The sequence below is a fragment of the Diorhabda sublineata genome, chromosome X (genome assembly GCF_026230105.1).
Source record: "Diorhabda sublineata isolate icDioSubl1.1 chromosome X, icDioSubl1.1, whole genome shotgun sequence".
Classification (NCBI taxonomy): domain Eukaryota; kingdom Metazoa; phylum Arthropoda; class Insecta; order Coleoptera; family Chrysomelidae; genus Diorhabda; species Diorhabda sublineata.
Genome location: NC_079485.1, coordinates 16212364 through 16228990, shown reverse-complemented (window position 1 = coordinate 16228990; position 16627 = coordinate 16212364). Strand labels below are relative to the sequence as shown.

Genomic DNA, 16627 nt, shown 5'->3' with positions numbered 1-16627 from the left:
AAAAATGGACTTGAAATAGTTTTTAAGAATTTTTTTTTGTAACACTATTGTAAATTGGTCTGGTAAGGTTTTCCCATAAGACGTTGGGTTTTCCCTTAAACCCTTAAGCAACAAATGTTGGACCAGGTAGAGTCATATAAGTTGATGGACTACGTTGAGAGAAGGGTCATTACGGTTTTTATTCAAGTAAAGATAATATTGTAAGAAATGTATGGAGTACTTAATACTTAGGATTTTAGTTGTAAATTATTATGTAGACTGTATTTTTACAAGTTTGTTTTTATGTAAGGGATTCATTTTTGAGGGGGCGTGTTGAATTTCTCTGTGCAAAATTGAATCCTATTTTACAAATTATTTTTTATTTTAGTATTTTAACATTATGCTTAGATTTTATGTTTAAGGAAACTTAACATTTAGTTGAAAGATATTTTGGAAAAGGAAAAGTAAGTCCTGCCTCTGTTTTATGACCCCGGACACATGGGTCACACAAAGGACTCTTTCACTTTTCGGAGTAATGCATATATTTTAGTAAAACATCTGTAATTTTACGATTCTTAAGGAGAGGCTTAGACCTCATTGTAAATATTTTATTATTAGTTTTTAGTTAGTACAAACCGACTCTTTCAAGCGTGAGGACGCTTCTCGAAAACGTAGTCTTTTAAAATAAAGACTTAATATATGAATGTTAAACACTGTGTATTTCATTTATAAATATAAAACTTAATAATCACGATTACCTATCCATAACTTTCAACATAATTCAACAAAATATAATAGAAAACGAGAATTATCTGGAACGAAATTTTAGTATCAACCAACTGAACCTTTCAAGATTTTTTTAGTGAAAAAATTTTAGATTTGAGAGATTTTTTTAAATATCTATTGTAGGGGAGCTTCTTTTGTGAAGATTATAGCTGTTTATTCAAATATATAAACAATTTTTGTGAAATTATCAGTTATTAACCCGATACATAGTTGCTGAAAAGCCCATAAGAAACTTAAAAACCAACTAATTTCTTTTGACTCCGTGTATACAACTTAAAAATTAAAATCATCAAAAAATTAACTATATAAACTCGGCTTTATGGCCGTTTTTTAAATATTCTCTAGAATTCGATACGGCAAGATCCATATTAGCAAGATTGATAGTTTCCCCATATTTTTTCCTTAATTTTCTAGCTAATGGCGGTATGAACAAATTTGGATCGTGAATTTTAGTTTGTGTTGAATATCTGTTGATTACAAAACTGAGAACGATTCCAATTACGAATGTAATTACCAGTCCAAATACGCCGTTGTATAAATACGACACTCGATGTATCCATAAGTAAGTCCTAAAAATAAATAAAACATACAATTTTTTAGTTTACAAATTTTAATACAATGTACAATTTGTATTAGTAGAAGACCCTAACCTAAATCTACCTTCCCTCTGTCTAATAAAATAGAATTAAACATAAATTTTTTAATAAAGTTAGTTTATTATAAAACGTATAGAATATGCAGTCTTTGGGTTGCCTGTAGATTCCTGGACGGTGATCGGTTAACGAACAGTTCAGACAGCGAACAAATCGGACAACGCACACTTTCAGGAAAGATTTTTGTGTTCAGAAAATGAACAATAATTGGATAACGAACCAAAACCAATTCTAACGGAAACTTCTCGGTTCATCATTCATACTACGTACCAATGAGGCATCACAAGGCGTGCAGTAATGTGTGACGACACGTTTTAGTTTTGTACCACAGTTGGTTTTTACCCTTGTGATTTTCTAAACGCCTTATAAAAAACGGAAAATCTGACAATATTATGGGATTTAATAAGAATGACTGATGTTGCTGGACAAAAATACAAAGATATTATCAAGAAGACTCAAGCCGCAGTTTTAGTTTGGGCTAATTAAAATAAATGTAACTAGTATGGCTATCTGGCATTAAATATGTGGTGCATGGTGAGTCTACTAATGCAGATAAAGATGACACTGAAGTTCCATCTTAAATTCCAAGAATATATTGAAAAAGAAGGGTATTGTCCACAACCAATATTTAATAGCAATACAACTGGTTTGTTTTTTGCGAATGCCGAACCATACCTACATCACAAAAGATGAGAGAAGTGTTCTTGGGCATAAACCCATGAAAGACCGATTGACGTTACTTTTGGGAGATAACACTAGTGGTGGTATGAAGCTTAAACTACGTCTCGTTCATCACTCTGAAAATCCTAGAGCATTTAAAAAATATTAATAATCAAGAGAAAACTGCCTGTGATGTGGAGATCTAATCAGAGGTGATCGGTCATGCAGGTTCTTTTCAAAAAGTGGCTATTTGAAGTTTGTGCCCCTTGCATCAAAGATTACCTTGATACCAATGATTTCCCATTGAAAGCATTGCTGCTCTTGGACAACGCACCAGAGCATCCAAAGTTGCTGATAGACTTTCCCTGGCTGACAGTGCAGTTTTTATCTCCGAATTCGACTTCACTGATTCAGCTAATGGATCAAGTTATTACAAGTTTCAAGAAATTGTTCACTAATGTCCCATATTAATTACGTGTCAAATATATTTCTGCTTTGATTTCCCTCGAAACGCTGACCTCGGATATTTAAATTTTTCTCCTTTTCTCCGAATGAGACATCTGTAGTATTTAATCTGAGCTCATGCGCTGTTTTGAAGCAAAAATGACTTTAGATAGAACAATTTGACATTTTCCAAAATATCTTGAATGAAGAACACAAAAAAGCCGAAAGACCAGCAATGCCGACCTCTGCCATTAAAGATCTTTTGAAGATGTGGAAGGATGTCAGGGCAACGCCCTTAAAATGACACCTAAACCAAGCTGATCTCAATGGGCTTGCAGATCTCTATAATAACATTGCTATCAATTATTTCTTGAAAGTCGTCAAAAATAATTCATAACGGACATGTTCTTTAACACCGAAAGAGAGGAAAACGACTGATTAATCAGCAAGAGTAAATATCTGTGATTATTATATTTGTATTAAATGAAGAAATTATTCTTATATATGATATACTTGATTTTTGGAATCTCCAGAACGAATTTTCAATGCCATATATGGTAGATCAGTGATCGGTTAAAGAACTTAACATTGGAACGGATTATGTTCTTTTATCGATCCCTCACTGTACTCAATTGTCAAGTATAAACACCTAAATTGGAAAAAGAAACTTACTTTTCAGGTTTGTCTGAAACAGCATTTAAAGTGGCATTAAGTAAAGCATCAGCATTTTCACAGCCTTGTATACTTCTAGGTAGAGGAACTGCAGGTTTTGCACCAAGAGCCATCCATAATGCGAAACCAACTCCAGCTATTAAACCACATACTGATCCCTGCAAAGTGATTGAATTAATCAAGATTATGGATCTATAAGGTACCCAAAACTCACTGTTTCGTTAGCGACTGTTGTAAACATTCCTAATGAAAATAAACCAAGAAGTGGCCCACCTACTACACCGAAAATTGTTAAGGCAGCTTGCAGAAGACCACCCAAGAATTGAGCTAAAAATGCTACTGCTAAGCATATTCCACCAAAAATAAGTGATATCACTTTGAGTTGAACAGCTACCACTGTTTCGGTTAATTGGGTTTTGCGCATTGAAAAATATAGAGGCTGAAATAAAAAAATAAATTACCAGGTATTTAAAACATTTTTCAATTTTTTCACACGAAATTTATCCATTCAAATAGAAAAGTTCAAAGATTACAAAGTGATTCAAAAATAGTTTCATTCAAGTGATTGTAGAAAAAATGTGAAAAAGCTTAGCTGTATAACTCAGAACAAATGTTTCTATCGCTCTTAATACATAATCAATTGGTGAAACTAGTGAGGGTTCCTATAAATTCTAGTTTCCAGAGGAATGACATAGTAGATGAGTTAGTAAAAAGTGTCCAATCCTGTACCTGATGTTATCATTAAAAGTCTAATGGAGAAAGACCTGGAGACTATTGTTATTACTAATTTATTTGAGCAGATAACTAATTTAGTTTTGGGTAAAACGTTGAAAAAAGGTACTGAAAAACAAACAACGTGTTGACGCTATTGAATGTGTTTATTAACTGACTACCAAAAAAGAAAGAAAACAAAGACAATACAACCATTGTGTTACAATAAATGAACATAGATGTCGCCAAGCAGCTCGTGAACTTTTGTTACTATTTCCAACAGAGACAGCCTTATGAATATGTGGTTGGAGACTAAGAGTATGCGACACATCAAATCCCTCTTTAGAGCGACAATTTCATCTTACTCACGAGTATATTACCGGTCTCCGTTATTCCCATACGCGATGGTTTCATCAAAAGTCTAATGGAAAAAGACCTGGAAAAATTTTTTGAGTAGGGGGTTGGAAACTACGGTAAACAACACATCAAACCCCTCTTAAGAGAAAGAATCTTATCGTACTCGAAGATCATGCACTATACTCAATGTCAAAAATGCAACAAAAAGAGGTAGGTATTAAAGAAATGCGCTTTCCCCGGGGGTGTTCGAAAAGACATCCAGGGAGAGCAAGGAGATAGAGACTTTGCGCACGAAGTAGATCCTTTATTTGTATTTCAACTTCACTTCATTATTATTATTATTTATAGTTGTAGAAAAAACTTTAGTCTGTCACTCGAATATACCTGTTTAAAATAACGAAATACGGTTGAACATAATACCACAAAATATAAATGAAATTCCAATTGTTTAAAAAACTCAATAGTATGAAATCCGTCTACGAGTAAACTTACTTTGATATAATCTTCAACTGTAATAGCTGCCAAACTGTTAAGAGCTGCAGATATGGTAGATAATGAGGCACTAAATATACCGGCCACAAACAATCCAGATAACCCTGGTATATGTCCCATAGTATCCACAACATAGTATGGTAGAAGCTAAAAATCGGGGAGGATTAATTTTCACTATAGAACGTTTAAAAAAAAAGTCATGCTCTGAAACAATGTTTCATTTTAGATAATATGAGGGTGGTTAGGACGTAACAGTGACTTTCAAGAGGTTGATAACACTTACGCTACGGTGTTTATATTGATAGTTTCCGCCATGTTTTTTATGTCATCTGTCAAAATTTTGCATAAAAATGACAGATATAGTAGTTTTATTATTCATATAAAGAAAATTGTTTTCGTTGTTAGAGAATTTCAAGTGTTGATTGAAAATTCATTTTTTACAATTAAAGAAAACAAGGAACAGTTACATAAATTTATCTCTACTTTTAAAATTGGTCATATTACTATCATTATAACCAAGAAACAAAATAACAGTCTGAACACTGGACGTTAAGAAATGTGCTTCCAAGAAAGCAAAAACCGAATAAAGTCATGAGTGTTTTGGGGCTCCCATCGGTAACGACAGATTTTTTTCCCTTCGACCCGATTAACTTTTTATCAGTCAAATGATTGACGATAGGGATAATACCATCGCAGCTGTACCCGCCCTTCTACCTATTTAATACTACCCAACTGCGCTTTGTATCATAATTTTCTTTTCTTTCTCAAGCTCCTAAATTTAATTCCACCAGCCATAGATAGAAAATACTGGCAAAAAAACCATTCTAACACTACAACCTCACCTCTGCAGAGGAAAAGATTCCCTAAATCAGGGACATCCCTAGAACAAAGGTGTGAGCCTTGTATATGTGTAACAGTTTATGGCATGACATGAGCAATCGAAACAATGGACAACATTCAAGAAATCTACTCTCAAGAAAGCAAAAACTGTTTTTCTGATCAATAAAGTAATGACTACAGTGTTTTGGGGTCTTTGTCATTTTTATTGATCCTAAACAAAAAAGGTGAACGACAATTACTCAATAATATGCCAATGTTTTGAAAAAGAGTGTTGTTCAATCCCGACAATGCACTTGCCCATTTGTCTGCTATTCTTAAAGTAAAATTAGTCGAACTGCGTCATGAATTATTTATAGCGTTCCTTTGCATGGTGGCGTTCATCCGGGAAGTGCGTCTGAGGTGGCTGGGACACGTAGATAGAATGTCTCTTAATCGATACTCGAGCAGAGCCATGTATCGAGTTCCTGGAGGACGGCGACTGAGAGGAAGACCGTGAATTCACTGGTTGGAGGACGAGGACCTGATCCAGTTAAGCGTTCGACTTTGCATCATGCTCAGGACAGAAAGGATTGGCAGTCGATTGTTGAGGAGGCCCGGGTTCTCATAGGAAAAAAAATAAGAAGTATTTCCTTTTGCATAAAATTCCTGATAATTTGAACAGTTTAGGTTATTGTTTATTTTATTCCACTTTTGTATTGACAGGGGAATTTTATGATGTCAGCTCAATTTGAATGAAATCAGATCATTTGTAAAAGGAAAAGTATTGTTGCCTCATCTGCTATATTCACTTGATCTGGTTCTCTAGTTTCTGAATTTGAATGTAATTTCAGACAACTGAAGAGTTGATGGCAAAGACAACTTCCGAAAGGTGGATGGACGGTATGGAAAAATTAGAAACTTGTTAGACTTAGTGTGTGGAGTAGAAATATTATATTGAAAAATTAACAGTGAATACACTTCGTCAAACCGCCCTCGTATCGTTCAACAAACAATATGTCAGCAGAGGGTTATTGTAAACTTAATTTAAAGCGAGTAATACCTGATCTGCAGATTCGATTTGTTGAGTTGTAATGGGATCACAGTTATAGTATCTTGAAAAAATTACTAAGCCCGAAAATGAAGTACTCAAGCTAAGACAAGTTAAAATCGGCCAGTTCAACCACAACGCCTTTTGTGCAGTTTTTAAGTCTTTTACTGTCAGGTAACGTTGAACTTGTGTTTGATTTACGCCATAGAGAGATAGGTATGTCACTCCACCACCGATGATTAGAGTAAACCAGGAATGCCTCTCAGTTGGATCCGGATCAAAACTAAAATAATTGATAGTTACTGAAGAGTTAGGTATGGTACTAAATCTATTCTGGTAAACACTAGATTCGTTAAAATGAAAAAAATATGGATAATAAAGTTTTAGATTTGATATTGGTCATCAATGGTTTTGTTACTTTTGGTATAAGATTGATTTCGAACATATTTATACTAAAAATTCATAAAACGATCAATGATTTTGGAAGATTTGCTCTGATTTTTAATAAAATTTTCATTTCCTTCTCACTATATGAAAATCGGAAAATGTACGGATATTTTTTTGGTGATAAATCGTCTTGAATTTAGGTCTTTTAGTTTTTGAAACAGGTGGAAATATTGATGTTTCAGAAGAGACCTAGAATAAAGATTATTTATCAACAAAAACAAATGAAAAGGTCTAAGAAATTGAAGAAATTTATATTATACAGATATATTTATATCAATTTTTATTTAAAAAGTAGAAAGAGAGAAAAAAGTCGAATTTTCCTATAAAGTGCATATAGAAAAGGGAAACAAAGGAAAATATACATATTAAGAAGTTTGATAGAAAGGAAAATAGAACAGAGGGAAGAATACAATAGATAGAGAAATGGCAAGGAAGTGAATATCAAAAAAGAGTACATGGGGATGAAAGATCAAAGAATATATAGAGTGAACCCAATTGAATACCTGGGAATACATAAGACAGAAGAATAGATATAGAGACAGCGAACAGAGTAAGAAAAGCCAATCACACACCACCAAGCCTAATAAGAAAAATGACAAAAAACTTGGTTACAACAAGTAGCACAGGAAGGGGGAAGGAGAAAGGAAGGGGAAAATAATACAGCAAATGAATGAAGTTGCAAAGGATCGGAAATAGTGGAAAAAATGGGCATAAAGGGATCTAGAGAAGAAGAAATTATATTCCTATAAAACACTTCTTATTAGACCTTTTGATATAATTTTTTGGCCAACAATTTCTTTTTATAGACCATCGGTGATCTATCATCATATGATATCTCGCCTCCATTATTTTTGGATCATGTTACTCATTACAGTTTCCTATATTATTTGGAAATGTATCCAGATTACTGTGAAGACTTTAATACGCTTATCTACTCCTAGAAGCGTGTCAACATGTTTTGCTTTATGGTTATCTAAGAAATGTTCGACTACAAAATCGGCATAACTTGATTGATGATAATTGTATTTGAGAACCATCAGGTATTCAAACTTTTCCATTCTAAGCTCAGAAAATGTTCTTCTCTGTTGTCGAAAGCTTCAATGACTTATAGGATCACACATAACTTGATATTTTTAGATAATAACGGCTTCTTTAGTTCGCTGTATTTGCCGATAGTTAAGGAATTTCTTAAACGCCAAATATCTTCTTCCCAATGGAGTTGCTCCACTATCCTACAGACAAAAGTATCAATTTTTTTGACAAGTAAAAAGGTGACTATTTGCAAATCAGCACAATCCGGCCCCAATAAATGAATTTTTGCCAAAACTGATTCAACATTTTCATATTCTTTTTTTGTTCTGATACAAATTGATAATCATTGTGCAATGAAACGTAATTTAATTTTCTTTCGCAACTATTAATTAAATTTCTCCCATCAGTAGATTTGTATTCCATTAAACTAATGTTTCACGATGTCGTTTGAGTTGAGAAGTTGTTCTTTTTGCAAAGAATGATAATATATCACTTCCTCTTGTTCTATAATCTTCTATCAAACTTGAAGCAATAATCCGATCCTTGTTTTGATAAATTTAGACTGCGTGTTGTACCACTGAGCTTTTTTGAGAAAGCAACTTTGGCGCAAATTTCCTCAAATTAACTTCCACTTGTAGATTCTACCGAAGTTTATACGTAGGTCGAGGAGTATTTTCATTGTGTGAAAAATTTACTACATAAGAGAAATCATCAGAATGATTCTTAGGCTGTATCAAGATCATAGGAATACCGAAATCTTATCCGAGACGTTCCCCTTAATCCCACAACTGAGAATATAAGTCTGCTTCATGAAATCTGTAATATTTCTTGTGTTTTTTTGTTAAATAACTGTTATACTTGATACTCTGTAACAAATCTGTGTTTTAATGAGCAATAAAACATTTCTAGAGTCAACATTTACTCCAAACCAAGTATTTATACTTAGCAACTTCTCTAAATGTACTTCAGGCGTACCTACTTTAAATAACGGTCATTCTTCAAAACGAGGGATGTGAGAGTTGGTAATCACGTGATGACTGTAAATGTAAAGTTTATAAAGCTTTAAATATAAGCAAAAATCACAAAACTAGAGCACATGTTATTTAGAGGTTTATCCAGGACGATATAAAGGAGTTATTTTGTTCTAAACTGTGAAATTAAATGATAACACTTGGATAATAAATAAAATATAATGTAAATTTATTTATAGGGTTCCATATTTGTATCTTTAAACTTACTTAGAGAGAGTGGTTCGATTGTATTCTTCGGCTATCCTCCAGATTTCCGCCAAACTTCCTTCTTCTATCCATCCATAGATGATGACACTGAATATGGCTACAAACATGAGAAGAGACTGGAATACGTCCGTTATTAGAACAGCCTTCATTCCTCCTAATGTGGAGTAAAAAGTACAAACTATACCTAAAAATGAAAAACGTGTTTTGACACCATTTCATTTTAACACGGATTCGTCATAATACTAATTCCACCACCTCTTCAAATTTTCGAACAAGGAGAGTACAGAACTATAATGTACAGAATAAGAAGGTGGTTTGACTTTCACTAGGATGATTATATCATTAATTGTTGTCATGTTTCTGATGTCATATATCAAAGTTATACATCTAAAACTAACAGATAGATCAGTTTTAATTCTTAAATACTCCACCCCATATAAGTGGAAGCAACCTAGCTGAAAGGCAAAGTAGTACTGTGTGGAAGTAATCAAAAGGCAGTAAAGAACATATCGTTCTTCACTGATAGTCAAAAAGCGATAAAAGATCTCGATTCAGTTGAGACTAGACAGGAACTAGTATGGAATTGTGTGTATGTGATCTAAACACTAGTGAAGTTACAGTAGCATGGATACGAGGATCATAAATGCGAAGAAATGGCCGAAACACTGCGCCAATATCGTTCTTTGGACCTAAACGGTCCAAACTATGGTCTGTTTAATGAAGTGACATAAACATCTGAAATTTATGAGGTTAATGTAGAATCTGACAATCGGAGGACAATCTATGTCACTAACAAACAAATACATAAAATATTCAATCTCCAAGCTTCGAAAATAAGGCTAAATTCAGAGGACCACAACAGATCTGAAAATATTGCAGAGGAACATCAGTGAAATATTCCTATGTACCTATATTCCACAATAATGCTGGTAAAAAGTTAATAAATAATAATATATATTTATATTATAAACTTTATACGTAAATATTGTCTTAGTACAGGGTGGGAAACTAAAAACGCATGTTGGTCATTTCTCAAGAACAGATTAAATTATAGCTTTGGGAAAAATTCGTATATAAAGTGGCACTTTATATTCATATTACTGAAGGATTCCAATGAAAGAGCTTTCTATCCACAATAAATTTTAAATTTACCAGCCTAATACGGGTTGCTACTGTCAAATCTGACATTGCCATCATAAAGTTTGCAATTTTTAAAAGTAAACGTACTCAGAACGTGTTGTCACACGAGTGCCATTTGAGTTGTTTACAGATACTTGAAACATTCATATTGGTCAAGAAATGGAATTAAATCGCAAACATTCTCATGCCATGATTTTTTATGACTTTTGACGTGGATTGACTGTTATACCAGACACCTAATATTGCAACATCTCATTGATTACACATTTCTTAAGATATCTCGGACAGAAAAAAAGATATCGACATGCGGTTTTAACTATTTCAAACAACATCAAGTTTATCAAAATCGGCTAAGCAGAAACGGGCTCAAAGACATTATTTCATAACAAGATTTCCACTATCTATCACCTCCAATTTGAGGAAAACTTGTAAAATGAAAAATGCGAAAAATTTTGAAAAAATTTGCTTTCTCAATTTTATATTTTCAAATACACCCTCTAGTGGTGGACCTTAAAAATAATTTCCAAGTGTTTCTCGGCGCCACTTTTTTCAAATTTTTTCTCAAAAGCTATAATTTAATCCGTTCTTCTGATATGGCCAACGGCATGTACTTCATTTTTAATTTTTGAAAATAAAAAAAATCATACCTACTGATAAAATTGCGGTTATTTTTGTAATACCAGTAAGGGCTTCTAGCACAAGTGCAGGGGCATACAAAACCACTCCCATATATAAAGTCATTTGTAAAGTATACGACAAGGACGCTGCCAATCTTGCAGTTTTCCCAAACCTTTTTTCTAAATACTGAAAATTCATACTAGAATCAAAAAATCATCGTCACATCTGGATGTCTTGTACCCAGGCTATTAAACAACCTTGTAACGATTGAATACTGACATAAGGGTTGATATTGTGATTGTAAATAAACATACTCTAATAATATGAGGATGGCTTATTTCCTATCATGTGAAAAAGCTGATTTGCAAGAAAAAAACTTATATAGTTCACTAACCTCATAAGCACTAGTTGCTTGTAATTTAAAGAATACTGGTAGGTAAAGATAAGCGGCTATAAACGTAAAAATGCCGTAGGAGATATTAATAACAATAAACTGTAGACCAAATGAATAGTTTTCACTTGACACTCCCAGCAACGTGATCGCAGACATGAATGACGCCATTAAAGAGAATGCTACAGGAGTTATAGACATATTTTTATCAGCAAGTAAGTACTCCTGAAATAAATATAAAACTTCAATTTTATATGGAAAAGTTGAAATTTTCTTACTTTTGTAGTTTTTTGTTTGCCTCCGGTACATCTAAAATAAATTCCTATGATTGAGGAGGTTGCTAAAACTATAGCTATGACCACATAGTCCCACACACCAAATGAAATTTGCTTAGCCATGTTCAAGTAATTTAAGTAGCTGAAACTGTACAAAGAGGTTGTTATAGATTTCATTTTGGAATCAATAAATTTTTTATAGCCGATAATGAATAAATGTAATTTAACTTTGAGAACCTTAAGCTCTAAAATCGATTACTATATCAACAAAATAGAAATTTGTAAGTTTAGACATATCAATGGAAGATGGGGCTATAACGTCTTTAGTTATGTCTGTTGTTTCCATTATACTAAGTTTCCCTACTGGGGCATTTTCTAATTAACATCGTCCCACTTCTTCTAATTTATCTGATTGAATATGGTGTATTTAAAAAAAAATCATTCAATGTAGCAAAATAGCTCGCTATATCAACAAAATAGAAATTTGTAAAAGTTTAGACATATGGCGTTTGCACAACAGAAAGCGTTTTTGATATATGATTTACTAGATAGAAATTTGTGATTTCCATACAACGTGAAGATAGTATAAGCCATTTAGTAATACAGGCTATCTCTGTAGAAGAAAATATTCAGGTCGTCCCCGTGTGGAAAATGAAGACATATCCGCCAAATTTTCCCCCGCAGCCCGCAAAAATCCACTCGACATGCTGGTAGGGAACATTTCTTCGACAACTGTCTGGCGTGATTTCTGTCACGTTTGCGTATGAAACTGTACAGATTCCGCTTGTTAACAGATTCGCATTAAGGTGTTGAGTTTTGTGAGTCCAAAACCAGACGATAGATGGTTAATGACAAACAAACTTTCCATTTGAGAGCAGAAGTCAACGGACACAATATGAGAATATGGGGAGAGGCAACACTCCAACACATAATAACTGAGACTATTTCCACATTTTTGCTGTGCCACATCTGTTCAAACTCAATGGCTTGGTAAATTCAAAAAAAGTATATTCTCTAGACACAACTTTATTTAATAAGAATACTGCTGTTCACTTTAAGTCGATAGGATTAGTATTAACAAATTTATGAACTTTGAAAGTCTAGATAAATTTTATTCCGCCCAAGATACGTTCGAAATAGTTACTACGTCATCAGCATCGATTGTGTAGAAGAGCGGCCGACCGGTTTTACAAAATACTGCTGGATAGGGTGACTATTCGCTATTTTTACGACAAATAGTTGATTATAGTAGTTATTTACGATTTGTAATGAGTTTCAATTTTTTATCAATTATTTTCAAGGTGTTGTTCATTATTATTAATAGTAATAATACGCCTTTTTTATCTTTAGCCCATAAATTTTATACTGTACAATATCGTTAAATGCGATAAACCAGTATATATAAGAAAAACAATTTTTTAGTTGAAAATGTGTTTATACTTATGGCGATAATTCAATAGGATACGTGCAGCTGAAGAAGGAAGTGAAAGTCGGATTTACACTGAACATAAGGTTCATCAGACATCGTGCCATATTACTTTCATTTGTAACGAAAAGATATCTGTGGTACAAAGTGTCTAATGTCACCATTGTGTTGCAAATGCTTGAGGCTGCAAGCTATTGGATGCATCTACGAAGCGAAGGACCAGCTTTGATTTCTGTAAAATGCTATAGGTCGAAATCAACAGTGTCGTTAAGTTTTTGAAAATCAAAGGTATCGCAGGGAGGTCAAATTCTACTGCAATACACTACTGTTTCCGTATTTTCTCTCCTTTTGGCAGACTTTATTTGGTGTAGTTATTTGAACGAACTAATTCTCTAGCCAGGCGATTCGCGCTGATGACGTATCTTACCGAGTCACCACGAGGAAAACGAGTGGAGTGTCCTATTTATTCGAATTATGATAATGAATTGTGAAGTAACTATAAATGCCAGAGAAACCAAATATATTGCTAAATTTGAGTTTTCTATAACACAATAATTCAAATGTCGTTTCTAAGCTCATTGTAAGATCCGCGATCATCAACTATATCAAGTCTGTTATTTATTCACTGTCTATCGGTGATAATGGACCCAAAGTTTTGATTTTCAAGCTTCTCCGACTGGTACTTGTAATACGGTATATAGGTATTGAGAAAACCGAACTTGTTTGCCATTTTCTGATGAATGATGTGGCGCACTTGATTATTATTGTGCAGATAAACAGTATTGTCTCTGATGTTTACTGATACTTTTTGCAATTGTCGCACCGAGGGTTCGGATCCTTATTCACATTCTTCTTGTAGTTTTTAAAGTTCAAAACTCAATCTTTGTTAGCCATCAGATTATCATTAATCTCTGGCAAGAGGAAACAGCAAATTATTATTATTAGACATCACCTTTTCGCGTGACTTTTTATCCTCAAGGATGCATTTTTCTTATTCATCCTGTACGGTAACAAAGAGTCAACCACTTCAAGCTGAGATCAAGGATTCTTGGAGGCTTCACCACGACAATATGCTCATTCACTCGGTATACAGCCCCGACTTCCGAGATGGGTAAAAGGAAAATATTTGGAGACCTTGAACAACATTACGAGGAGTTTGCTGAAAGACATCACCATTTTAACCTATACCGCATCAAAATCTCGATGGCCTTGATTACTTTCCTGTATAAATAGTATCTAATAAAAATGATTAAACTGACCTTGCCACTCGTACCAGATTTATAAATTGTTTTACTACTACTTATAGTGTAAATAAACATGATTATCAAGTCATAAATATACAAAAATTTATTTTTCTTTTTCATTATTTTTTTGCGTTTCCGTACCAGAATTTTCAAAACACATATTTAAACGTTAATGGAATTAGATAATTCGTTTTTTCATAATATCTGTTTTTTATAAACTTTAGTAATAGAAAACAGCAACTAGACTCCATATCTGGAGAATATGGTGGAAGTGATTCATGTAATTTTTAGTAACCTAAACTTATCTTATTAAATATATAATACGATTATAATTACTATAATATGCTAATTGCGATTTAAATTAAAGATAAAAAATTAGAATAATCAACTTTATAGACACTATATAAATAAATTTGTTGAAACTGTTTAACAATCTTCTTCCTTAAATGTTGCTTTATTTGAACAAAGTTATAATAAAAATAAAAGGTTATTTGGCAAAATAACTAACGCATATAATGTGGATTATAAAAACAAAACCATAATTGAAACTAAAATAAAATTAAGAATGATTAGGAGGAATATTTGTGAAGTAATAAACGGTATTTGGTAGTGGTAATAATTTATTAAATTATCATATCATCGGTCCTTTATAAGTGTGCAAATTTTAATTTAATCTGACGTTTGAAAGTGGGGTAAAATCTATTTCAAATTTTCCGTTACATAGGTAGATATATACATAGATACTGAGAGGGTGAAATAATAATCTAAGGAGGCCACATTTTTACTAATAAATACAATGAGATCAACAAGAAAAAAAAGGTCTCTATGTGGAAAAAAATAAAGTAGTATTTAAATTAAGATTTATATTCTAGGATTACCGTTATCCACCAAATTAAACTTTATTGCTCATTGTTACAATTTATGTCAAACATACAATTGTTTCAGACGATTTGTATACACTTTAAAATCTAATATGAAATCATAAAATGATTAGGAAACATTATTAACGTAAATTGTGTTTATGAAATCGGTTTTAAAATAAAGATATGAATTTCTTAAAACGTTTCGTTGTTAATAACAATGTTAAAGTATGAAGTTTTCAAGGTTAGGTTTTGGTGGTCGAGTGGGATCAATAACAAAAATAAACGTCTGGGGAAAAAATCGTAACTGATTTATTTTCATTTATTTATAATTGTTTTTATTTTATGGTTATCCATTAAATTTTTCAAATTTTTATTTGTAACACCCCGCGCTTCGTCTTCAAATTATGATGCAAATAATATTCAATAAACATTATAATTACATGCTCCAAGGTTGAAAATATAGAATTTTGACGCCGACAATCAACATTAAAAAGTAAAAAAACTGGTCTATTTGTAGTCGGAAAATGTAAACATGTTAAATAGAATCTGAAAAAGATTAATAAGAAATCTAATAAATTGAAAACCTCTTTAGAAACAAATTTGAAGGTAGTAAATGAACCACGAACTAAAGAAAATATAAAAATGATTATTTTCAAGATAAATTTGGCCATCAAATGTAAAAAAGGGATATAATTTCAACTGCAAAAGGCGGGCTAATATTTTGAACATCATTTTCATGTTTTTTGACATTTCAACATATGTATTATGAAAAAAATAAATAGTTTAAATTACGATACTGTTCATTTTCTCTCATCAACCGTTTTTACAATTAAATGCACTAATAAATAGGAACCAGTTTACCTGAAACGTGACAACGTCGATAACACCTTTTATTTTGAGGTTATATTTGCCGCTATTCTATTTTTGAAGATTCTAAACATACTTACTTATATTATAAATAAGATGAATAAATATTTTAAAAATTTTTAAATATAAAATACATTTCTAAATTTCTCCTTGTCTACAATTATACTAAAAATTTTTCGATTAAAACAATACACATCACAGAACGAACCACAATGAATTGATTAGGAATTACAACCACTATAAATGTGGGTCATTCTACCATGTGCTCGAGCACAGGGACGCACTCACGTTTACAATATACGCCCCGTAAAATTTGTTCGCAAAAATGAAATATCTTGGGTTGGGTTAATAAATCAAATAATTAATTTTTTCATTGTACAGGGTACGTCAAATAATAACTAAATGAAAATTTGAGAATATCATTTTAACAAACAATAAAGTTTTTATAGGTAGTATGATATATTT

The 16627-nt window shown here is 32.5% G+C and overlaps 1 protein-coding gene across 3 annotated transcripts; it reads right to left on the bottom strand.

Annotated features, from left to right (window-relative positions):
• Window positions 1–677: 677 nt before the first annotated feature.
• LOC130451576 (putative sodium-dependent multivitamin transporter) lies at window positions 678–16565 on the bottom strand. Of its 3 annotated transcripts, none has more exons than XM_056790675.1 (10): window positions 16243–16565; window positions 11766–11910; window positions 11491–11712; window positions 11126–11282; window positions 9339–9522; window positions 6634–6904; window positions 4755–4901; window positions 3409–3633; window positions 3195–3352; window positions 678–1334 (listed from the first exon to the last, which is right to left on the bottom strand). In XM_056790675.1, exons 2-10 carry the CDS (start codon window positions 11883–11885, stop codon window positions 1067–1069), a joined length of 1752 nt encoding a protein of 583 aa, XP_056646653.1. In that variant the 5' UTR covers window positions 11886–11910; window positions 16243–16565; the 3' UTR covers window positions 678–1066. The 3 variants fall into 3 exon arrangements, with proteins under 3 accessions (XP_056646653.1, XP_056646654.1, XP_056646655.1); XM_056790676.1 differs by lacking the exon at window positions 16243–16565 and adding an exon at window positions 16157–16187; XM_056790677.1 differs by lacking the exons at window positions 11766–11910; window positions 16243–16565 and having other exon boundaries at window positions 11126–11295.
• Between the last annotated feature and the right edge of the window lie 62 nt (window positions 16566–16627).